General features: G+C 41.6%; 1 protein-coding gene across 5 annotated transcripts in view; it reads left to right on the top strand.

The window, feature by feature from the left end:
- The window catches only part of LOC149181219 (uncharacterized), a 201,430-nt gene that overhangs the window by 69,512 nt on the left and 106,684 nt on the right, over window positions 1–25,234 (top strand). For all 5 annotated transcript variants that reach the window (XR_016257001.1, XM_089416501.1, XM_089416502.1 and 2 more), the window contains exon 3: window positions 22,754–23,056. Coding sequence is in view for 4 of the 5 variants with exons in the window: in XM_089416501.1 (XP_089272627.1) it covers window positions 22,754–23,056 (303 nt within the window). In the remaining variant the exon portion in view is untranslated. The remainder of the gene's footprint in view (window positions 1–22,753; window positions 23,057–25,234) is intronic.

Here is a 25,234-nt window from a genome sequence, read left to right as displayed (position 1 = left end):
CAAAAGGCTTGAATGATTTTAGAGTAGAGGTTGTTTGTGAATCCGTTTTTGGTTCACTTGGCTTCAAAATGTTAGATTTGGTTTTGTTATTATTGTAACAAGATTGATCTTAACCCAATTTTGATATGGACATGGAGGCTATGAAGCTGAGATACCAGTTGTGGTGTTCTTTATTGTCGACTCCCATGTCGAGATTGTGAAGGGACAAGGTTTCAGTATAAACTTAATTTGATCTTTAATGTTGTAATTCATCACATTGGAGTTGCAAAAATGATCCTTGGGCTTTGCTTCTCCGTAGTATTAGAATGCTCCCTGTTGACCTAATGCACTTGGTGTTTTTCCAAATGACTTTGAATAGTTTTATTTGTTTCTTGGCCGCCAGATACAACCTTGATGTTGCTTTGTGTTATGGTGTTTTCTCTCCTATGGAGGGCAAAGTAGGGTTGATGAATTGATGAAGTGGGTAGCATCATAGAACTCTTTTATGGATGAAGTGATAGGCTCTATAATTACAACATTGTAAGTGTTTATTCTCTCTTTTATCATCTTTGCATATTGTCGCCCACTAAAAGTGGGTGACCCTATTGCGATTTTTTTTTCCTCCCATCATCTCTTCCAGTCAGCCAACCAACAACCCTTGTAGCCATCACTAGCCGAAGACGATCTGCCATTCATATCTCTGCCAATTGCATCAAACATATGTCTTCCACCCCTCTTAGAGGAGCACATGAACTTAGGTGGGCTTCCGATCAAAAGGTACTTTATTCATTTTGCGATCGAGTGCTTATGCTTGTTTGTACTCTTGGCTTTTGGCATGGATTATGGGGTAACTTGGAAGGAGGAGGGGTTTTGATTGTGATCTTGTTCCCTCACCTTAATTGGGGGGTTAATCTTCGATCTTAGTCCTGTGGGACCTCCTGCAATAGCCCAATGGGTATAGGAGGGGCACTACTTGGGAAGCCTTGATTGAGATAGCGTGTTCCATCTATCCTGATTCCATACTTACCACTTTCCATTTGACATTACAAGCCCTATATTCCACCTCCATTCTTCGGGATCCATTGACCATTGATTCTTTGGTATTTGGTACCCATACATCCTCATACCTGGATAGGGCCTGAAATTTGGCCCTGGGAGGTTGATGCAACTAAAAGAAAAGGAAAAAACATGTATTGGCCACAAACAAAATAAAAGCAAGAATATTAAAATGCAATAGATGGCTGGGACATACAGAGTAGCATGTGGTTGAAAGCCTAACATGAGATCTACCTCACCCCTTATGGCCATCACTCGGTTCTTGAGCACCATGTTGCTCCTATACATCATGAAAGGAACCTTTGCATATCCCAACCCCGATGGGCAATGAATTGTCTCATCATTAAGGGGTAATTCAATTGCTATACATCATACAAAGCAAGCTTTAACCCTTTGAGCTACCAATAGTATTATGAAGAAAAATCAAGGAAAAATGAAAGGCACACAAGAGGGGTGGAAAAACAAAGGCCGGGTTAGTAACTCATGCATCCATGATTGTTTCCTCCTCACATTTATACACTCAGGATGTGGATCCCCACCATGTTGGTCCCTTTGACCATGGAACTTGGCCATGGAGTCTTCTCCCCTTCGTTACCATCATTGTTCACATAACACCTATCGATTTAACGGTGGACTGAGGAAATGTCATTTCCCCTTTGGGGGATAGAAGCACCTAATATGGTGGTCCTTTAGCCACTCCTACATAGGGAGGTAACACCATTTTGAGTTCAAAGCCCCAAATCTGGAACGGAAGTCTCGTTTGAAGTGTCAAATAGCCCGATGCAAAAATGATTATTGTACCTAATGATTTGTTGCTTGCTAGACTTTGTGATGTGATCATTATGTGGTTCCACAACCATGGCTTGGGCAACTTAACAGGGGCCTAGGCCTCTAGAGAAGCATATTGACACCCATAGGTGGAGCATTAAGAGCCATGGCACTCCAAGTAGTAGCAGAGCATCATGCACACCCTTGGGCACCTCCAACACCACAACATTTTGCCACTTTGCCTAACTTTTGACAACTTTTAGGATGATGCACTTGGACCCAACATTGCCCCCAACCAGCCTTAGCACTTTGTGAGGGATGGCAGTTGATCCAAGGCCCAAATGAGGATGGTCTTGCAGCTTGAGACATGGGAGGGCTAGCACCACCTTGGAAGCCCTCAAAGTTGGAGCAAAGAAAGACACTATGGCCATTTGGTGACCCATGGGACCACCTTTGTGCCCTAGATGAAATTTGGGGTCCACAGAGGGAGATTGATAGGGCTCTAAGGGCCAACCCTTAGAGGATGATTTTAGATGGCTTCTACACCACTCTTGGCACCCTAAGCCATCAATGCATGCCCTAGAGAGCCTTACACATGGATGACATCAACATATTTTTCCCTACAACTCAAACTTGTGGGAAAATTCTTATGCTTTTGTCTAAGCTAATAGGTCGGCTTGTGACCTAACTCATCATTGTGACATAATTTATTGTTTTAGGGGATTTTAGGCTAAACATGACATTAGTACTGCTCATGTAAATACAGGAGAGGAATCATTTAGAAGTCATCATCACTTGGACTTGAGTATTTTTGCCTCTTTGTTCTTGTGGAGGAACACTGGGTCTATGAATGCATTTTGATATTTGGAGCTAATTTGCTTGTCTTTGGAGCTATTGTCTTAGATCAATGGATGAAATTTCATGCATGTTATCTTGTAAGTGAGCATTTTGTTGGATAAATCTTTCTTTGTCTAATGTATGGAATATATTGAATCTATGGTTTTCTATTATGCCCTAAGTTATTGAAAATCAATTGGATAGAATCTAGATGTCATTATTGCATGCATTATTTATGAATAACATGTGAATGATAATCTAGTGGTGAACTTTCATTAGCTCTCCCATAAAACTCCTTGGTCCATTACATAGGTAATTGCCAAGGTTCTTGATGTTAGGGTATCAATTCTCCTTCCTCCTTTTAGCCATCCAATCAACTCATAGACTCCATTCTCCCAAGGAATAAGGCATTGATCCACCTTGTTGGTGATCAAACTCACTTTTCATCCATCAATTTTATTTCTTTTTCCTCTTAACCTAATCTAGCCCCTTCAAGACCAAGCTTCCAAGCTAGGGCTTAGTGTGAATTCCTAGGCAAGGAATATTTTCAGGATCGGAGAGTCTAAATGCCAAACACATAGTTGGTTGCCTCAAAATCAACCCTCTTTGTAGGCATTCACTTCAATTTTATCCATAAACTTTCTTGCCCTAGTTGTTTTCCCTAGGTAAACCCTAGTTTGGTGTTGCTTCAACTTAGGGGTCATTTGAGGGTTTCATGTGCCTTGTCTTGTTGAAAATCATTGTTGGAAACCCTTTGTCCTTGCCTAGACCTTTAGCCATCCCAACACTCTACCCACTAATCAAGCCCCAGGTCTTGTGCCTCATAAATTGGACCTCTCTTGGAACAGTGATTTGCCTTCATTTGGTGATTGGAACCTTGTACTTAAGATGAGCCTTTCCTAGCCTAGTGGTCATCATATACCTTTGTACTTAAAATATTTATCATAGGTGAACTCATATTAGGAATCCTCCCATTGGTGAAAGTCCATAAAGAGAAGGCGGTTTTGGCTATGATGACAGTGGGCCACTACCCCATTGTTGTCTCTTGGTCTAGTAATAGTCTTGTAGGGTACCCCTCGTCAAGGCATGCTAGATTTTGTGGACACATTTTTGGCGCTATTGTCGGGGAAAAGGAGCCTCTAGTGCAGCGAAGAAGGAGAAGACAAAATCGAAGTTTAGAGGGTTGTTCTAAGGGTAAATCACAGTCACACGTGTGAGAAAAGGAGGTTTCTCTGCGGTCATAGCAGCAGCAACATAACAATCTCATATCTCTCATTGTTTGGGCTAGAAACTTAGGCCTATAAGGCCTCCCACTAGAGCGAAGAAGAGGCTTTTCCCAAGCGAAGGTAAAAGGAGTCAAATATACAAGGAAACCTCCCACACGTGCAAGAAATTAGGGTTACAGTGCTGTCATATCAAGTCTACAACTACACATCAAGAAGAAGCTCGATTGGACAAGAGAAGGAAGGTATCTTCATAGGTGAAGGATCTCACTAAGTTGTGAAATTTCCACAACAGGAACCCCTATTGCAGCAAACTGATGTTACTTCTCCTACTTGTTAATCCATACAAGTTATTTACTGTGTTCTACGGTAAATATCGAAGAAAATACAACTGCAACCTTCACTTAATTAAATTATAAGCGGAAACAAGATACTGAGCAAGAAAGAAAATACAACACATGACATCGTTATTTTTGGACAAATGTCCCCAGAAAAACCCAATGCGAGAAAACCAGTGCAACAGCTCTGAGGGTTTATTATTATTAAGCAGTAGCAAATTCTGAATACATCTCTTAATACCTCATAGGGTTATTCAGTTACAGAGAGAAATACTGGCAAAAAGGTTTATGAGATTACCTCACACAATCACTGAGAAAACCTTGGCTGATCCAGATACTGAATGAATGGCCTCTGGCAGGCCCTACGTTGCTTTACGCAGTCCTCACGCAGGCACTGCGTCAGCCTCTCTAGGCTTTGCGTCACTCAGTCTGCTAATCGATTTGCTGCCCGAAGTCTCTGCTCTCAGCCTCTCAGTCTCACACCCCGGATCCCGGCTTTTGAAACTGACTCTCCTCGGCAAAATCTCAGACTCTCTCTCACTCTCTGTGCTGCCTCTACATGGCCCTTCGTGGCCTTGTGTCAGTCTTTGCGTCTGGGCTACTGGATCACTCTCTGCCTCTCTCTGCTGATGATTCTCCGACTAAGAAAATCTCTCTCTCCGGATGCTATCTTTGCCCCTCAACTGCAAGAAATCTCCTCAATCAAATTTTCCTCTTGAGAACTTTTCGCTTCAGAAAATCAATTTCTTGATCTCTCTTGGTGTATTTTCCAAATGACCCTCAAGCCTCTTCTTCTATCTTCCTGTTGGGAAACCAACGGCCTGGATTAAATCCTAATCAAAGGCTTAGATCGTTTTGACTTGATCTTCGTCTTTTTCTAGAAGCTACATCCACAATTAGATTAATACCCATTAATATTTTAATTTTCCTAAGTTTAGACCTAGGAATCCCATTCAAAATATTAACTATTTTAATAAAATCGTCTCTGGGTGGAATTTCCCAAAACGATTTCCGGGTTCTTTGGAATACATGTGCCTAAGCCTCCCTGCAAAATTTGAGGCCTAGAGCACATCCGATGCTACCCCAAATCAACACTCCCTCTTAGCGAGGAATGTGCTCTAGCAATATACTGTTGCTGCATACTGCTCTGACTCTGAAGCATCGTCCTCTGCGCTGTTGATGTTTGACATGTTGTCCACCAACTACTGCGTTGCTGCTGTAACTGTATTGCTGCCTTTGACACTGCCACTGCCAATGCTACATTTGTACTACAACTCCCTCTCAAATGTTGCATCTGCTATGCTGCTAGCATTGCCACTGCTAACACTGCATCCGTACTGCAACTTAGTTGCTGAGAGAAGCAACTAAAAAACATCCAAAATTACTGAACTAATTGTGTTCAATATGATACCACGTGAATGCTGGAACTGACTGTTGCTAGTCTCTGCACTGACCCTCTGAATCTATTGTGTTGCTGCTGACCCCTGCTCTGTGCCATCTGCATTACTGCCAAATTTGCTTTGCGTTGGTAAGTCTCTGGCGCTTCTAGGCACTGCAACTGTCTCCCCGACACTCCTCGGCACCATTCGACACTAGTCCATCCTGCTACTCCTGATTTGGGCTCCCATAGCAAGGTATTGATCCAAGAGTTGGACTCCTCAAGGATCTTGTCCATCTGTGGCTCTTTCGAACTACAACTCCAAACCAGCCCACCTCCCTCCTGGAGGTATCTCGGCTGTCATGGCGAACTCCTCTTGTTCGATCTTCATGGCTGCAACCTTAGGATCGTGCTTCTCATCCTTGTCCTTTTTCTTCAGAGGACACTGGAATGCCTAGTGGCTCATCTTGCCACATCTGAAACACTTCACCTTGGAGACGTCCTTCTTTCGTCTTTGTTGCCCCTGCTGTCCCTTCGATGCAAGGGTTTCATTATCCTCCTCCTCCTTGAGCTTCGATCCATTGCTGCTGCTGTTTCCGTCAAGTTTGACCTTGACTAGGTCTCTCAGCTACTGTTGTTTTAGAGCTGCCCACATCTCATCCCAATTCAATAATGCTGCTCTGCCCAGGATGCTCTGGACAAAGACTTGCCACTCATTTGAGACATAATTGAGGGCCAGTCTAACTAACTCTGAATCCTGAGGTGTATGCCTCGCAACAGACAACTCATCATGGGTTTCCTTCAGCTTCGTGAGGAATGGATCCACATTTTCTCCCTTCTGCATTTGAGTAGATCTCAGCTTCTGCTCTAAGTACATTTTCCGTTGCTCGGAAGATCCCTGATATATCGTGGCCAAGGCATCCCACATTTCCTTAACAGTTCCTTTGCTAGCAATGTGATACACCACATGATGCTTGACTCCATCCAAGCTCATCCTCTTGGCCTTCGCCATCTCAGCTCTGTACTTTAATGGATTTGCATCCGAAGGTTCAGCCACCACGCTGTCGACGTACGGCTTGAGGGCATGCTCATCTAGCAGGAAGGACATTCTAATCTTCCAGATGACATAGTTGGATGCTCCGTCCAACTTGTCCTGATCCCTCAAGCCACTGGTTGCCATATCTGCTAAAAGATGTCGAAAACATCCTCTCTACTTCTCACTGTTGCTGCTCAGCCAATGAGAAAACGGACTTCTCGACGGGAAGTCTGCTAAGGAAAAGTTCCCTCAAGGTGCTTCTCTTCTTCCTTCTAACATTTTCCAGCCTAGCAATTTGCTTGCTGAAAATATGCGTCCCACCAACTCTCTCACGTTGAGGCTTCAGCGCTGCTCCCTTTGCCCTGGAAAAAATTTGAACTGGAAGTCCTTCTCTCCATCAACTCACTCGGAGAGAGACTGCCTCGAAAATTTTCCCACCTGGCTTGGAATTGCGTCAACCTTCCGAGGTTTCGAATTGCTGCCTCCTACAACTTTTTCGAACTCCCTTCTTCTGCTTAGCGCTGGATCTATTGGCTGTGCTCTTCTTGCTTCACCTGCAGCTTTGATACCATGTGAAAATTCCATAACAGGGATCCCTACTGCAGCAAACTGATGTTACTTCTCTTGCTTGTTAATCCATACAAGTTATTTACTGTGTTCTACAGTAAATATCAAAGTAAATACTACTGCAGCGTTCACTTAATTAAATTATAAGCAGAAACAAGATATTGAGCAAGAAAGAAAATACAACACATGACACCGTTATTTATGGACAAATGTCCTCGGAAAAACCCAATGCGGGAAAACCGGTGCAGCAACTCTGAGGGTTTATTATTATTAAGCAGTAGCAAATTTTGAATACATCTTTGAATACCTCATAGGGTTACAGAGAGAAATACTGACACAAATATTTGTGAGATTACCTCACACAATCACTAAGAAAATCTTGGTTGATCTAGACACTGAATGAATGGCCTCTGGTAGGCCCTATGCTGCTCTACACAGTCCTCACGCAAGCTCTGCGTCAACCTCTGTAGGCTCTGCGTCACTCAGTCTACTTATCGATTTGCTGCTCGAAGTCTCTGCTCTCACCCTCTCGGCTCTCGGCTTCTGAAACTGACTCTCCTCAGCAAAATATCAGACTCTCTTTCACCCTCTGCACTGCCTCGGCATGGCCCTTTGTGGCCCTGCGTCAGCCTCTTCGTGGCCCTTTGTGGCCCTACGTCAGCCTCTGTGTCTGGGCTACTGGATCACTCTCTGCCTCTCTCTGCTGATGATTCTCTGGCTGAGAAAATCTCTCTCCAGATGCTATCCTTGCCCCTCAATTGCAAGAAATCTCCTCAATTGAATTTTCCTCCTGAGAACTTCTCACTTCAGAAAATCAATTTCTTGATCTCTCTTGGTGTATTTTTCAAATGACCCTCAAGCCCCTTCTTATATCTTCCTGTTGGGCAACCAACGACCTAGATTAACTCCTAATCAAAGGCTCAGATCGTTTTGACTTGATCTCCGTCTTTTTCTAGAAGTTACACCCACAATTAGATTAATACCCATTAATATTTTAATTTTCCTAAGTTTAAACTTAGGAACTTCATTAAAAATATTAATTATTTTAATAAAATCATCTCTGGGTGGAATTTCCCAAAACGGTTTCTGGGTTCTTTGGAATACATGTGCCTAAGCCTCCCTGCAAAATTTGAGGCCTAGAGCACATCTGATGCTACCCAAAATCAACATAAGTATCAAAGATAAGTATCTCTTCTAGAGCTCACATAAACAAGGTCTATCTCTAGTTGCTGAAGGAAGGAGGATGAAGTGCCGGAAGAAGGAGGACGAAGTGCCGAGAAACAAAGTGTTCGAACTTGTGTTTGGAGGATATTTTTGTCAAGGGTCTAGGGTTTGGCATTGATCAATAAGAAGCTTCAATAAGAGAAATTTACGAAAGGGTTTTCCTCTCTAAGAGAGAGAGGTTTTGCCCTGGCAGAGAGCCAATATCTTGTGTTCTTGTTTCTTGTGTTTTGGTAGCAGTTTGATGAAGTAAACACACATACAATAATAATAATAGAAGAAGATCAAACTAACACGTTAAATTGAAAAAGTGCTTCACAAATTGTTATCAAGTATAGAAGAATCCTACTATATCTAATTGCCCTAGATTCTTCAACATGGTATCGGAGCTAAGGTGACACATCAAGGAAAGGGCATCTCAAGAACACTCATAAGGTGACACATCAAGGAAGGACATCTCAAGAACAACTACAAGGTTGAAGCTGTTGATTTAGGGTAGCATCGAATGTGCTCTAGCCACGAAATTTGGTGGAGAGGTTGGGGCACATGAGATCTCCAATACCCAGAAAGGGTTTTGGCAGATTCTAAAAAGTTTTGGAGATATTAAAATAATTAATATTTTTAATGGAGTCCCTAAGTCTAAATTAAGGGAAATTAAAATATTAATGTGGATAAACGAATCCCGCTCTGGTTGTCACACAGGATCACAGTGGTATCCAATGTAAATCCAAACAACTCACTGAAGAGCTTTCGCAACCAGACCGCCTCACAAGAGGCCATACTAGCAGCAATGTACTCTGCCTCGACGGTGCTCAAAGCCACCAACTTCTGCTTCCTGCTCATCCAGGATATCGAGGTAGATCCCAAAGAGAAACAACACCCAGAAGTGCTCTTTTGGTCCACCACACTGCCTGCCCAATCAGCATCGGTATATCCATGTAGTCTCACATCTTCGGCAGTGTATCTCAACCCATGAGTGATTGTGCCACGAAGATATCTCAACAAATTCTTGGCACCAATCCAATGTGAGTGGTGAGGCTCAACCATATGTTGACTCAATGTGTTGACTGCAAAACATATATCCAGATGAGAGTTCACCAAGAACATCAATGCTCCGATGAGTTGATGGTACTCGGTAGCATTTCGTAAAATGGGTCCGGCAGCACTACCTCTTAACTTCTTGAAGTCAAGCTCCATTGGGGTAGTCACGGGCTTGCAGTCCACCATAGCGAATCTCCAATATCTTCACCACATATTTTCCTTGAGATAGGAAAATCTCCCCTGGCTTCTGCCAGACTTCTAGTCCTAGGAAATAGTGCATCAGTCCTAGGTCCTTCATCTCAAATTCAGAAGCCAACTCCCTCTTACATTTGTGAATGAGAGGGTCTGCATCTGTTAGAAAGAGGTCGTCAATGTACAACACCAGTATGAGAGGATTGTCATCTTCAACCTTAAAGTAAAGGTTAGGGTCAGCTTCACTCCTAGTGAATCCTAGCTTCATCAAGTAGCTATCGATTCTCTCATACCACGCTTAGGGTGCTTGCTTTAGCCCATAGAGGGCTTTCATCACCCTGCACACATGAGATTCTCGATCGTGAATCTTAAATCCTTCGAGTTGCTCCATATAGACCTCCTCTTTGATCGAACCATGCAAGAACGCGGTCTTGACATCCATCTGATGTAGATTCCATCCTTGCAAAGCAACAAGGGCTATGATCGAGCAGCTGGTGGTATATCGGGCAACAGGTGCAAATATCTTGTGATAGTCTATACCTTCCTTCTAAGAGAAGCCACGAGCGACAAAACAAGCCTTATACTTTTCCACACTTCCATCAATTGCATGCTTTATCTTGTAAAGCTATTTCGAAGTGACAACTGCTTTGTCCTGGGGTCTGGGGACCACATCTCAGACATCGTTTTTCATGATGGACTCATATTCCTCAGTCATAGCATCCTTCCGTACTTGATGCTTGACAGCTTCTGCGAGTGATGAAGGCTCATTTTGGATGATCGTGCTCATGATGGTCAAGTATCCCTGATACCTAGTCGGCTTCTTACTTTCCCGAAAGGTTCCCCTAGGTGCAACGTGCCCTTCAACATCATCAAGTGTCCCCTTAAGCCATGAAGGCATCTTCCTAGAAGAGGAAGGCTCTTGCAGAGGGGGATCAATAGGATCCATAGGTTCTTCCACATCGGGCATCATCTCATCTTCCTTTTCCTTTGGTTCCCTGGTGTCAGCTTCTTTAGATCCCCTTTGAGTAGGAAGATTGTCAACTTTGCTAAGAGCCATATCTTCGTCAAAGGTGACATCATGGCTAATCTCGATTTCCCTTTGACCAGCCACATAGATTCTATAGCCCTTAGTGTTTTCACTATAGCCCACGAAGATTCCTTTCTTTCCAGATGCACCAAATTTATTCCTCTTCTCCTTCGGCACATGAAAATATATCGGACTTCCAAAAATTCTAAAATGAGATATGTCAGGTTTTTTACCAGTGAACATCTCTTCGGGTGTCTTGGAACCCAATGCTTGATGAGGGCATCGGTTTTGCACATATACGGTGGTATTCACAGCTTCGGCCCATAGAAACTTCGGAAGTCTTTGATCATGGAGCATAACACGAAAAACTTCCACAATCGTACAATTCTTCCTTTCTGCCATACTATTCTGCTCAGGAGTATATGGTGTTGTAGTCTCCCTCTTAATGCCAACCTCTTTGCAAAAGTCATGGAACTCATTGGATTCATACTCAATCCCATTATCAGTCCTTAAGATATTGATCTTCTTTTCTGTTTGATTCTCGATTAAGGCTTTGAAGTGACGAAACCAAGTGAACACTTCATCCTTCTTTTTCAAGAAGTATATCCAGGTCTTGCGAGAATAATCATCTGTAAAAGTGAGGTAATATAAATATGTCTGAGTGAACCAACTGCAATATATCGGAGGTCTCGCTTTGGCTTGAGGAGAATGGTCCTATTTTGAGCTTCCCTTCGGCACATCCAGGACATACACCTTCTTGCTCTACTTGGAACTCGGGCATCCCTGTCACCATTTGTCTTGCATTGGGTAGAGCTTTATAATGAAGGTGAGCAAACCTCCGATGCCATAGTTCGGATTGAGGTGATGTGTCACAAGACATGACACACAGCGGACTTCCTCCGACCTGATATAATCAATCGACTTGAAACCCAAGAGTGAAAGCTTCCTTAAAATTCTTTTTCCATACACATACCTTGCCATCAATGAAGGTTACCTTGTAGCCTTTGTCCTCCATTGCCGAAATGGACACTAGGTTCTTTTTGAGATCAGGTACATATAGGACTTCTTGCAAATGAATTGTATTACCCTGATTCAATTGAAGAGTGACATTCCCTACGCCTTTCACGGGATATTTTGCGTTGTCCCAAGAACAATTTCTAGGCTGGTCTCCTTTTCTATCAGATTGGAGAGAGCTTCTTTGTAGTCAGTGAAGTGCCTTGAGGCACCACTATCAATAAGCCAATTTCCTAGCGAGTCCGGGGGAGCAGTAGTAGAGAGGGCCGCTGGTAGACAATATTCATCTTGCTTATTGTTAACAACATTAGATTCATACCTAGAGTTTCTTGCCTTCTTGAAGGGTTGTCCTCTTCCTTGATTTCTGGCATTTCTTTTACCTCTGCCATTGGACCTGCCATTCCTTTGATTGCCTTGAGAGTGATTTTGGTCATCGTCATGGTGTGAGTCCCTTTTATTAGGGCACTACCTCGCATAGTGGCCCATTTTGTTGCAATTGTAACATTGACCTTTTCTTCCACCCTTTCGTTTGGATTTAGCCCCATAAGTGTTTCTTCTTTTAGCATGAGAAGAAAAAGCAGAGGGATGGCCTTTAAGTGCGGGCATTTCTTGCTCTTCCATCCTGGTCTCTTCTTGAATACATCTAGCCATCAATTTCTCAAATCCTGGGATGACATTATTGTTGAGAAGAGTAGTCCTAAATATATACCATTGAAGTGGCAGTCCTCCAAGAGTTGTGATAGTCATTTCCTTGTCAGGAACTACTTCCCCAAAAGATAGGAGATCGTTCTTGATCTCGATGATCCTTAAGAAATATGGTTGCATACTCTCATCTTTGCCCTTCTTAATTTCCTTCAGCTTATTTCTAAGGAACAGAACTTGATTTGCATCATTAACTTTAAATAAACTCACCAGTCTATCGTAGATTTCCTTGGAGGTTGTTAGCTCGAAAACATAGGCCACCAGGCGCTTGTCGATAGAGTCCCGAATAATCTTCCTTGCTTTGACTTCTCCCTTGGACCACTTGCTTTTGGCAGCAATGGATGCATTTGATGGAGGCGCAACAGTATTGCCTCTCACATGGTCCAACACTTCCTGATCTTCTAAAGTCAGATCGAGAGACATCTTCCATCCGTGATAGTCAAACTTCTCACGGAGCTTGTCTTCGGCGGGGAAGAGTGTTGAGGACCCCATGAAGTTTTTAGGATAGCCTTGCCAACCTTTTATTCGGTGATTGCTCTTGCTCTTGCTCTTGCTTGGGCTTTGTCTTCACCTCAACTCTGATACCATGTTAAATTATGGTATGTTCTATGCTTAGAGCAGTTTACTTCTTTTCTTCTTATTAGCCACAGATTAGCAATCACATATACATTAAGTAAAGTGCAGATAGAACACTAAACGATCAACATAAAACAAGCCAAGACAAGAGACACAAGATGTGGCGGCTAGCCAAGGACAAACCCCAATACGGGGAAACCCTTTGATCAAATCTTCTTTTATCTTCAATAGTTCAGCAGAGAGAAATTGTACAAAATCAGAATTCTGTAATTTTATATTAGCAGCAGCAAACCCTAGATCAACGAAGTCAAACTTGGTCAAACGAGTTGAAATTGACCTCCAATATGCTTGGTCAATTTCCGGTCAACTATCCCTTGAATAGCCTGAAGAAACAACCCTTGAACAACCCCAAAAAGACAGTCAAACTGCTATTGACTAAAGTCAACTTGTTGCCCAAAACTAGGGCAGTCAACGTTGGACAACCCTGTGGACGGATAGCCTCGATTTTTGTGCCAAAATCTGCGACCTGCCTAGGAGAGGCAGCCACACCAAAATCGCACCCTTGATGAGTCAACGCTTGGTCAACGCAGGTCAAAGAGACCTTCTGCATCCTCCTTTCAGCGTCCTTCTTGCCCTAATGCATCCTCCTTCTTCCCACGTGTGAGCTGCTCCTTGTATAACCCAAAGCTAAGGAGAGAGAGAGAAGAATGAGTGAGATGAGATGATGAGAAAATGGATCAACCTCTCTTGTATTTATATGATTCACTAGGCATGTGCGCCACACATTTAACTGTTGGTCGACCTTGACAATTTGTCAAGTAAATACTAATTTATTCATATCTCCATAAATACTTGTCGGAACCGGATGATCTTTAGATCAATCCTACATCTCTCGACAAGAGGAATCTTTAGATCAATCCTACACCTCTCGACCCAAATGATAACAACAAGTACGAGGAGGCAATGGCGAGGGCCAAGAGCATCATCCTTGATGGGGTCAAGGACCATGTAGTACCACACATTGCCAAGAAGGAAACGGCATATGAGATGTGGGAGGCCCTAAAGAAATTGTACCAGCATACTTCTGTGCAGAGAAGAATGTTACTGGAAAATCAGCTGAGGTTGTATCAGATGAAGAAGGGAGAACCGATTGACACCTTCCTCGGAGGACTGAATGAGATCTGAGCTCAGTTGACTGCTATGGAAGCCATGTCGGATCAGGAATTGATGGTGAGGACAGCTCTGAAAGATGTCTCAAAAGATTGGGAGGTATTTGTCCAGACTATAGTGGGCAGAGGGACACTTCCACGTTGGGATGAGATGTGGGTGGCTCTTCACCAAGAAGAGATTAGACTATAGTCAAAGGCAGGAAGCAGCAGTGAGGGGATCAAAGTCAAGCAGGAGGAGGAAGATGTTGCCCTAGCATCTGAGGGAAAGCAAGAAAAGCGGAAGAGGAAGGATCTCTCCAAGATCAAGTGCTTCCACTGTGGGGAGCTAGGTCATTATGTGACCCAGTGTCCAAGGAAGAAGAGTAAGGGAGAGTCTTCTGAGACTAAGGCAACACTAGCAAGGGCAGAGAAGGAAGTGGAGACAAACGATGATTGTGCCATGACTGCACACGCATCACTTGAGCGGAAGTGGGGAGACATCGAGCTATAGTCAGGCGGACTACAGGCGATTAGGGGCAGGATCCTCGAGGTACCCAGCTTCTTGGATTAGACCTTGCTACGAGAGCCCCAAAGAGGAGTAGTAGGACTGGCTAATGTGGGTAGAGATGGATGCAGATGAAGCGGTAGAGAGAGCTACAGTGCAGGAGTTCCGAGACAGTGCGAGGCTAGCAGGCTATAGCAGTGTGAGAGGCACGTGAGTGTTGCACCAGTGCAGGATGGCACAGAGAGGTGTGCAACGGTGTGAGATGCAAGGAATTGTTGCAGCAACGCAGAGGTCAGAGAGGGAGCACTTGTCAACGGCAGAGGGAGCTTTAGCATCAGGAGGGTCTCTAGCCCAACGTAGAGGTCAGAGTTGGGATATCAGTTACTTACTTCTCAGTAATTGAGTTGCAGTGCAGCAGTGGGCGGCACGATGCAGCATGATGAGAGGAGTTGCAGTGCAGATGCAGTGTTGAGAGAAAGGACCAGCAACAACAGGGATGTAGAGGGCGCTGCAGTACAGATGCAACAGTGCAGAGGATGTTGGGCAACAGGCTTAGCATCAACATAGGGACTGATGTTGGATGATCAGAGTGATACTCAGTGAGGAGTATTGCAAGAGCACAGTCCTCGCTAAGAGGGAGTGTTGATTTGGTGTAGCATCAGATGTGCTCTAGCCACGAAATTTGGTGTAGAGGTTGGGGCACATGAGATCTCCAATACCCAAAAAGGGTTTGGCAGATTCTAAACAGTTTATGAGATATTAAAATAATTAATACTTTTAATGGAGTCCCTAAGTCTAAACTTAGGGAAATTAAAATATTAATGTGGATTAATATAAAACTTTGTTAGAATGGTCCAAAAGACATGGATCAAGCCAAATCTAATCTTAGCCGTTGATTAGGGACTTAATCTCGGCCGTTGATATGTCAACATGAAAAGTATAAGAGGAAGCTTAAGGGTCACTTGGAGAACACACCAGATGATCAGTCATTCTATTCTATAGAGCGGGGTTTGCTAAGAGAGATAGAACAAGTGATCGGAGTTGCAGCTGAGGGGCAGTGAGTACTGAGAGACAGAGAGGCAGAGATAGTGCCGGGAGATCAACGCAGGAGCCAGAGAGAGTGATGTAGTAGTAGCCAGGGCTCATGCAGGGTGAGCTGCGCAATGCTTCAAAGAGGCCAACGTTGGTGATGCAGAGGGCTAGAAGGCTGACCTAGGGCTTCCTGAGGCTGACGCAGACCCATTCAGGGTGATGTAGGGCCAGTGCTGGGCAGAGAGAGGCTGACGCAGTTCAGAAAGGCAGACACTAGGGTTTCTGGGGTAGATTGGAGCTAAGGAGCTGCTGGAAGGTTTATCTGCGGTTTTAGCCGAGACATTTGTCTCAAACTGAGAGGTATTACTGCCAAGGAAATTCTCTGATGGGTAAGCCGGATTTGGCACCCAGATTGTACTATGAAATTGCTTAATAAGAAAATCCTCAGATAGCTGCACCGGTTTTCCCACATTGGGTTTTTCCGGGGACATTGGTCCAAAAATAACGGTGTCATTTGGTGTGATTGTTTCTGTTTCCTTCAGTTGTTGATCTGTAATATGTTGAGCATGCACTAGTGTTTATTTTCAGTATTTACATTGTAAATAACTTGTTATGTAATGGAACAAGTAGGTAGGAATAAATCAGATAAAGTGCATGGAGGGTTTCTAACTAGTAGACTTAGAAACTTCAACAAAAGCATCAAGCCAAGAAGTCTCAAACACATCAAGGACAAGAAGGTCTACCATCTACTATTCATCAAGGATGACTACTAAAGATAAGCCTTTCATATAAAGGCACCTTCAAGAAGATCAAGTCAAAAAGGGACCTACATCAAGCTACACCATCTTCAAGGGAAGAAGAACTACAAGACAAGTCATCACTCTCCAAGCAAATCTCATCATCAAGCAAGTCTATTTGAAGAAAGCAATTTGAAGAGCATCAAGATCCAAGAAGGCAAGCCATCAAGTCTTCAAGAAGAAAGCAAGTCCACTACATCTCAAACTCTATCAAGTATATATGTCCCCTCTTGAACATACATCAATGTCTTTTTGCAAGGAAAGCAACAAATTGGTTGGGACCACTAACTTCCTTGCATGGAAGAAGAGGACTGATTTACTTCTCAAAGAGAATGAACTTCTAGACCTCATCAAAGGGAATACCACTATCCCTGCTAAGGAACAAACTCAAGCCTTAGCCAAGTACAATAAGGATGAGACAAGAGCTCAAAGGATTCTAATAGAATCTATCAAAGACTCTCTCATTCCTTATGTCTCCAAATTTGAAACATCAAAAGAAATCTATGATAAACTAATTGAGCTATTCTCGGTAAGCACAACTGGAGAAGTGATATCTCTACAAAATGATTTGTACAAGATGAAGATATCAAAGGAAGGAATAACTCCCTACTTCATGAAGATCTCTGAGATGAGAGATCAACTTCAAGAACTAGGAGAAGTCATGTCTGACAGAGAAATGACAATTGTAGTACTCAATGCTCTACTTGAGGATTGGGGCAACTTCACATCAAGCATATATGCCAAGAAGGAAGCTACCCCACTAAGTGAACTATGGTCTCTATGCAAGATAGAGGAAACTAGACTCAAAGCCAAGGATGATGTGGGATCAAAGGAGCAAGCATTTGCTACCATGGCCAAGAGAAAGGGAAAATTTGGCAAATTTGGTCCATGAAGAACAAGCAATAGAGATATGTCCAAAGTCCAATGCTTTGGATGTCAAGAATATGGACACTACAAAAGGGATTGTCCCAAACTTAAGAAGGACAACAACAACAAGAGAAAAAGAGAAGAAGCTCACATAACTCAAGAAGTGAAAGAAGACAAGAAACAGAAGAACGAAGATCCTCGAGATCTCTACTATGACTAAGTCAACCTATTTACTTAATTCTTCTTTCAAAGTTTTGAGTAGCATAGGAGCATATAGAGATAGGATAGAATGCATGGTTAAGTAGCATCTTCTAGAATATAGGAGCATGGTGTAGATATAGCTCAAGATATTCATGTAGAAGGAGCATTACTATTATAGGACCTCATCCACAATTAAAGAATAATTGATCATGATTAAAATCATAGAAGGCCTCTATCATCAAAAGGAAGAAACATTTGTAGGATAAGGGTCTTCAAGATCCTTTGATAGAATCTTCAAAAGAAGGTTCATAAATAAGAGCAGATGTTTCATTGGGAGTCCCATTCATGGGATTCAAGAAAGAATGATATGCAAGCAAGAAAGGCTACACCAATCAAGAAGAACCATCAAATGAAGCCAAGATGATCAAAGCAGAATCAAGATGAGGTATGTATGCATCAAAGTTTAAGTCATGTCATCATATATATTATTGGGTCATGGGAATAGTTCTAAAGCATGATCAAGTATAAAAGTATCTCTTTCACCAATGACATGCTCGAAGGCATGTACTACAATGCAATGAAGGTCAACATGAAGAAGTGCTCCTATAAGGAGTATAAGGTGGTTGACTAATCAATTCAAAAAGAAGCAAATAAAGAAAGAGATCAAGCATGTGAAGAACACCATGGTCACAAAGAATCACTATCTGACAAGATCCATTAAAGACATCTCCCGAAAGAAGGCATGACAACTTTGACAAAGGAAGAAAAAGATCAAGAGACCCTTGACACCTATGAAGGCCTTGGAGATATTAAGGTACATATAACTGATTCAAATCTACAAAGATGTCATGATGAAGAAGCCATCCAGCAAAAGCACTATTCGATGTTGAAGCAATATTAGGATGAAGTCATGAAGGGCTACTAAAGCGAAGTATGGGAACAAGCAAGTACAACTAAGCATCTATGTGATAAATATTTTGAGGCATAGTCAGATGACAAAGGAGTAGCCAGATGATGAAAGACCTTGACATATATCAAGAAGGCCACTTTCCACAAGGGGAGCAATGATATGACAAAGTCAGGAAGGAAAGTGATCGATGGCCGGTGCCTTACCAAGAAGAAGTTCAAACAAAGACTTCATGACATAAAAAATCAAGCAACTGAAGGACCCACGAAGAAGAAGTTGTTGACGAATGGACAAGTCCCTAGCTAAGAGGGATTTCTAACAAGTTCCCAATTACAAAGGAGCTTGAGCAAGTTCCTTGACAGAGGAAACTTGGGCATGCCTTCCTCAATTAAGAGGAAGAGATAGACACAACATTCTTGTCTTCACCTGGGAAGAAAGAATGGAAGGATTGGGTAATCATCTGGCATCCGATACTCCTTGAGGATGTGTAGGGAATCCAAGACAAGAGTAGGCAAGAGGACCGATGTTCTTTGAGGGCTGGGAACCCAAGACAAGAATAGTCCTAGAAGGTCATACTCAGTGAACACCCGGGTGGGTATGTACCTTGAGAGACAATGACTAAGGTGTCTATAAGTCATTGGTCTCGCCAAAATTGTGCTCTGATCTTATTAGAGATAGCGTTGTTAGTCAAGGCCTTGCTATGAACAATGTTGGTTACTATGATGCTATAACAGATGGATTGCCAATCCGGTTTCTCTTGTGTGAATTCTTCAAGATTGAAAAATAGCCAAACACCTTGTAATGATCTATGAGTACCTCCCTAGTTAAGAGGGAGTGTTGAAGAAAGTGTAACTATGTTCGGTCTTTATAAATGTACTTTTGATATTTGTATTTTACTATTTATACAAGAAAAGAAATATTATTTTTGTTATATTTATCAATGAGTTTCTTGCTCATTGAAATAAGTCTAGCACATGTCAAAGTGCTATAGGTAATTCAAAGAGTCAAAAGAAAATGTTGAAGAACCTTAAGGGCATGTTACACTATGTATACATTTGTATAAGAGTCAAAGATATCTCTCCAACTTCCAAGCAAAGTCACAAGTCCTCCATGCAATGACATCACCAAAAGAAGCTAATCCAAAGAAGAAAAATGAAGTCAGCTTAAAGTCACCAAGTCGGCCTCAAGTTGGCCTAAAGGAGGGACAAACCTCTATATATAGAGGTTGTCCACTCCTCCAACAACAAGCAATGATACCTCTGAAATCAGTGAGAAAAGGAAGACCGAAAAAGGGTGAAGAAAGTTGAAGTAAAAGGAGCCTCTAGTGCAGCGAAGAAGGAGAAGACAAAACCGAAGTTTAGAGGGTTATTCTAAGGGTAAATCACAGTCACATGTGCGAGAAAAGGAGGTCTCTCTTTCCGGCATAACAGCAGCAACATAACAGTTTCATATCTCTCATTGTTTGGGCTAGAAACTTAGGTCTATAAGGCCTCCCACTAGAGCGAAGAAGAGGCTCTCCCAAGCGAAGGTAAAAGGAGTCAAATATATAAGGAAACCTCCCACACGTGCGAGAAATTAGGGTTGCAGTGCTGTCATATCAAGGCTACAACCACACATCAAGAAGAAGCTCGGTTGGACAAGAGAAGGAAGGTATCTTCATAGGTGAAGGATCCCACTAAGTATCTCTTCTAGAGCTCACATAAAGAAGGTCTATCACCAGTTGTCGAAGGAAGAAGGAGGACAAAGTGCCGAGGAACGAAGTGCTGGAAGGAGGAGGATGAAGTGCCTGGAAACAAGTGTCGGAAGAAGGAATGACTTGACTTGTGCTTGGAGGATATTTTTGTCAAGGGTCTAGGGTTTGGCATTGTTCAATAAGAAGCTTCAATAAGAGAAATTTAGAGGGTTATTCTAAATAAGAGAAGAAGATCAAGCTAACAAGTTTAGAGGGTTATTCTAAGGGTGAATCACAGTCACATGTGCGAGAAAATGAGGTCTCTCTACGGCCATAACAACAACAACATAACAGTCTCATATCTCTCATTGTTTGGGCTAGAAACTTAGGCCTATATGGCCTCCCACTAGAGCAAAGAAGAGGCTCTCCCAAGTGAAGGTAAAAGGAGTCAAATATACAAGGAAACCTCCCACACGTGCGAGAAATTAGGGCTGCAGCGTTGTCATATCAAGGCTACAACTACACATCAAGAAGAAGCTCGGTTGGACAAGAGAAGGAAGGTATCTTCATAGGTGAAAGATCTCACCAAGTATCTCTTCTAGAGCTCACATAAAGAAGGTCTATCACCAGTTGTCGAAGGAAGAAGGAGGACGAAGTGCCGGGGAACGAAGTGCTGGAAGAAGGAGGACGAAGTGCCAGGATACAAGTGTTGGAAGAAGGAAGGACTTGAATTGTGCTTGGAGGATATTTTTGTCAAGGGTCTAGGGTTTGGCATTGTTCAATAAGAAGCTTCAATAAGAGAAATTTACAAAAGGGTTTACCTCTCTAAGAGAGAGAGGTTTTGCCCTGGCAGAGACAATATCTTGTGTTTTGGTAGCAGTTTGATGAAGTAAACACACATACAATAATAATAAGAGAAGAAGATCAATCTAACAAGTTAAATTGAAAAAATGCTTCACAAATTGTTATCAAGTAAAGAAGAATCCTACTATATCTAAGTGCCCTAGATTCTTCAACAAATGTTGCCCTGGTAGGTCACTTGGAAGAAAGCCGAGATCATTATAGTGATGAAAAAATGGTACGTGATCTTCCTTATGATGACCAAGAGAGTAATGAGGGCTTAAATCAAGAAAACTTCCAAATACTTCAAGAGAATGTGAATGAATATAGGAAGTATTGCAAGTAACTGACTGAGGATTCCCTTGATATGAATCTCCTATTGAACCTATGCAGTGAGCGAAGGAGGGAATTCGATGAAGTATGGCATGAATATGAGAAAAATCCTACTAATATCCTCTTTCTTGAGCTCTCTTACAAGTACTATATGATATCCTACTGCCTATCAAACCAAGTTTCAAATTGGAACCAGATCGACTTGGATCAAATAGGATTCAATGGACCGGTTTTTAAAAATAGACATAAAATAATTAATTTTCATTGAAAAATTACTCTTAAGATTCCAAACCATTAGGGAGAAAATATGCAAAGTTTTCTCATATATATACCATGTAATGGTGAATATATCAAAATGGCACTGAGTGCAATACATATCAGCAACAGAGTACATAATCATTGAGTCTTTGAATAGCCTCTAGATTCCAGAAACCATGCTACAAGCTATTGGTCCACTGGCCTACTTCAAATTGTTGATAAATATTATGATTTATAACTCATGAGTCATCAATATCATCAACAAGAGCTACATAAACATCATCTGGCTTAGGTTCCTCAGATTCCTCGAATTTCTCAACCTTATAATATGGTAGAAAATGTTTCACATGCCTAACCAATGACTTTGGTTTCAATGAAGGGTACATTTTTGTTAAGGCCATGGTAAAGGAGTTCAACAATCAATACCACCAACATCAATACCACAACATCAAGGTACATAAAGGGCTTGGTGCTCTTTATTAAATGCCAATCCCATACTTTTATACATGATAGAATTCAATGAAATTGTTGCAATCCTACCAATCCTAAAATCCTGAAAACTGTTAAGTCTACTGAATTTTGAGTGGGATATGAAATTATAGTTTCTCCATATGAAGTTTGACAAGGTTGGAACCACTCTCAAACATCCTAAAACAATTATGTCCTTTTAATTTAAGAATTTAACATTACCATTGATTGCCAACATTGCTAGGATTTGGGAGTTAGTTTTTTGTTTAGGGTTTAGGAGTTAGGCTTTTACAGCATGACTGGTTCAGGATGGGACAGGCCGGTTTGCACTGGTTTGCATTGGTGGCCGGTTTAACACCTAGCCCTATCCAACCAGCCGGTTTGACTGGTTGCGGTTCAGACTGGGCTGGCTTTTAAAACTATGATCGATGTTATATAAGGTTCCGCATAATTGATGTCCAGCTATTCTTTTGTTCTTTATTGATCATTGTTAAAGTTAATTCCTGACATCCATGAGCAATGTTATAACTAGCTCCCGTTCTTGTAGAAGATTGAACTCTTCCACTAGATGTTCACATCTTGCATATGCCACTAGCCTAGATATTCACAACATAAATTTGGGCACTAAATTGGGGTAATGTTCAGTATAATCAAATATATAGGATGTTTTGCAGATTGACAAGAAATATATTGTCTGCTGTAATGCAAGTATACTTTCCATATACTCTTCTCAATTTTGTTCTCATGAAGTCTATCTGGTTTTATGGCAGGTTGACCTTTGTGGCCATGCAACATTAGCATCTGCACATTTTCTCTTTTCTGCTATTATAAAGTGCAACACGGTGCTCTTCCACACAAAATCTGGAACTTTAACTGCTACTAAAGTGGAAGGATTGAATCAAAATGAAAGAACAACATATTTGGGAAGAAAAAATGAGCGATTTGTGATTGAGCTGAATTTTCCACAGGTTTCAGTGTTTGATTGTGTTTCTACAGAGATACCATTACTTTCCAACACCCTAAGGGGCGTTGCAGTTGAGAGTATTAAGAAGACGACATTCAATGATTTTATTGTAAGTTTCCTGTCTTTCTAATATTTTTTCTTCTCTCTGACACAGCCACAGCCACATCCATGTACATCAAAAAAATCCTTGGTACAGTTAAAACAGTGCATTATGTTTAATGCTTAATATTGATAGTCTGTGGAAGTGTACTAAGAACTGCTTTGTGTCTGATGGATTATATCCCATTTTGAACAGATTGCAATTCAAACTGTCTGCCATAGCACTCTAACTATTACAGTTTTTTACTGAAACCCCACCTATGTTACACAAGTCTGCATAGTTGTACTTCTAGGCTTGCAAATTCTCCTTTCTTTGTTCACAATTTAAAAGAAAAACCAACTTCTACAAAATGGTTCCCCCTATTATTTGAAGCAATACAATTCTTTTGATATAGAATGCGAAGTGGCATCATGATAAATTCCCTGTTGAAAGTTTACTACTTGAAATGAATTTCGTTTGTTTTCTTCAAATCTATGAGTCTACCATGCATTCCCTAAAAATATAGGACTACAGACTACTTTGAATGCATCCTTTATAAGTTGTTACTAAGCTTATAAGGATGGTAGGCCCTTTGACTTGGAGTCAGTCCTATATTTGGGAAGCTTGAACGGTAGTCTGATAAATCGATAATGTTGTGGTACTACTTACCATATGAAACTTAACCCTGAAATGTCACAGTATTTAAATAACATATTGTTGATATAAACTAGGCAAAATCAGAAATAAAATGGCTGTCTACTTATGGGAAATTGCATAGCAAAACATTCTTCTTTTGAGAGGCTAACCTTTAAATGTGATCTCGTTTACATTGACATGCCAACTGATTTTAATAATTTTATATGGGTTACAAGAAAGGCAGATCCTTATCATGTTTTAATTCAAATAGCTTTTTTGAAATATTCAAATTTCTGTTTCTGTTCCACTCATTTTTTCTATTAAGTCACTAACACTCTAGCAAATCTATCAAAATTTATCATCTACTGCAACTGCTTTTGAAAATAGACACTTTCATTGTATTTCACTATCTGCACTCTGTTACAGCAAAATCTACCTTTTTTAATGTGTGAAAGTCCCAACTGCAAGGTGTTAGTTTGTGTAACTATGGAAGGCTACCCATTGTCACCATAGTAGAACCAGTGTTGCGAACATCTCGATAACATCCCGATTTTATTTCGAAATCACAATTTTTTGGCCTAGCCGATGTTTGCCGATTTTTAAAGATATTTTTATGGTATCTTAGTTTTGCTGATGTTTTCCGATTTTTTACCCATATTTTCCCGATTTTTACGATATTTTTGTTTTCCGCACCCTTGCCGATTTTATCCCGATGCTGATGTTTGCAACATTGAGTAGAACTTCCTCACTCGTTAGGTTTGTTCTTATGACTCAAGGAGGGTATCCCTAAGACTAATTAAGTATGATGATAATTAATGATGTTTGATTGGACCAATGTTATCGGAACTGGAAAACCTTGTGGACTGGGAACTGGTTGGAACTGAAAAACCTTGTGGATTGGTAACCGATTGAAACCGGACCGATGATCGAACCAAAAAACCTTGTGGACTAGGAATTGGTTGGAACCGCATTGGAACCGGTAAAAAACCAGACTGAAAAATTGGTTGACCAAAAGCACACAGAATATTCAAATTTTAAAGAAAATCATATACGTTAATGTGCATCCATATGAATCCAAATGTAATGTTCCTATGTAGGAATGTGAATGATATTAAGCAAATAATAGTGCAGCAACATATAAAAATAAAAGCACACATTAGACATCCATGAAAACGCTGCCAATCAGGAAATGCTGAGCCATATTATTAAAAATCAGAGGGCTAGATACAATACGAAATGGAATGGTGCACCTGGGCTTGTCCCAATGAACAAAAAATACCAACCCCAAGTGGGAAAATAGTTGAGCTGAAGGTTGCCCAGTTACTGCACCACTCTACATTGCGCTCCCCTAGTAAATTGCTGCCCCGCTGAACTTCGACCCACTGGAATGTGCCCAAAAACTGCCCAGAAAATTATATCATTCAGCCCCGGACTCCTTGGACAAAACCCAGAAAAACCCAGAAGGGAATTTCGTTGGTTTTGACTTTGGATTTTCGGCCTCCTTGGAGCCTCTCCCTAGCTTCTGCTGCCAAATTCGACTTGCAAGAAACAACCTGCAAATCCCTCTGTAAA

Source organism: Pinus tabuliformis, chromosome 3_2 (genome assembly GCF_031772625.1).
Source record: "Pinus tabuliformis cultivar Carrire ecotype Pingquan chromosome 3_2, CPIR1, whole genome shotgun sequence".
Lineage (NCBI taxonomy): Eukaryota > Viridiplantae > Streptophyta > Pinopsida > Pinales > Pinaceae > Pinus > Pinus tabuliformis.
This window is presented reverse-complemented; position numbering and strand designations above follow the sequence as displayed.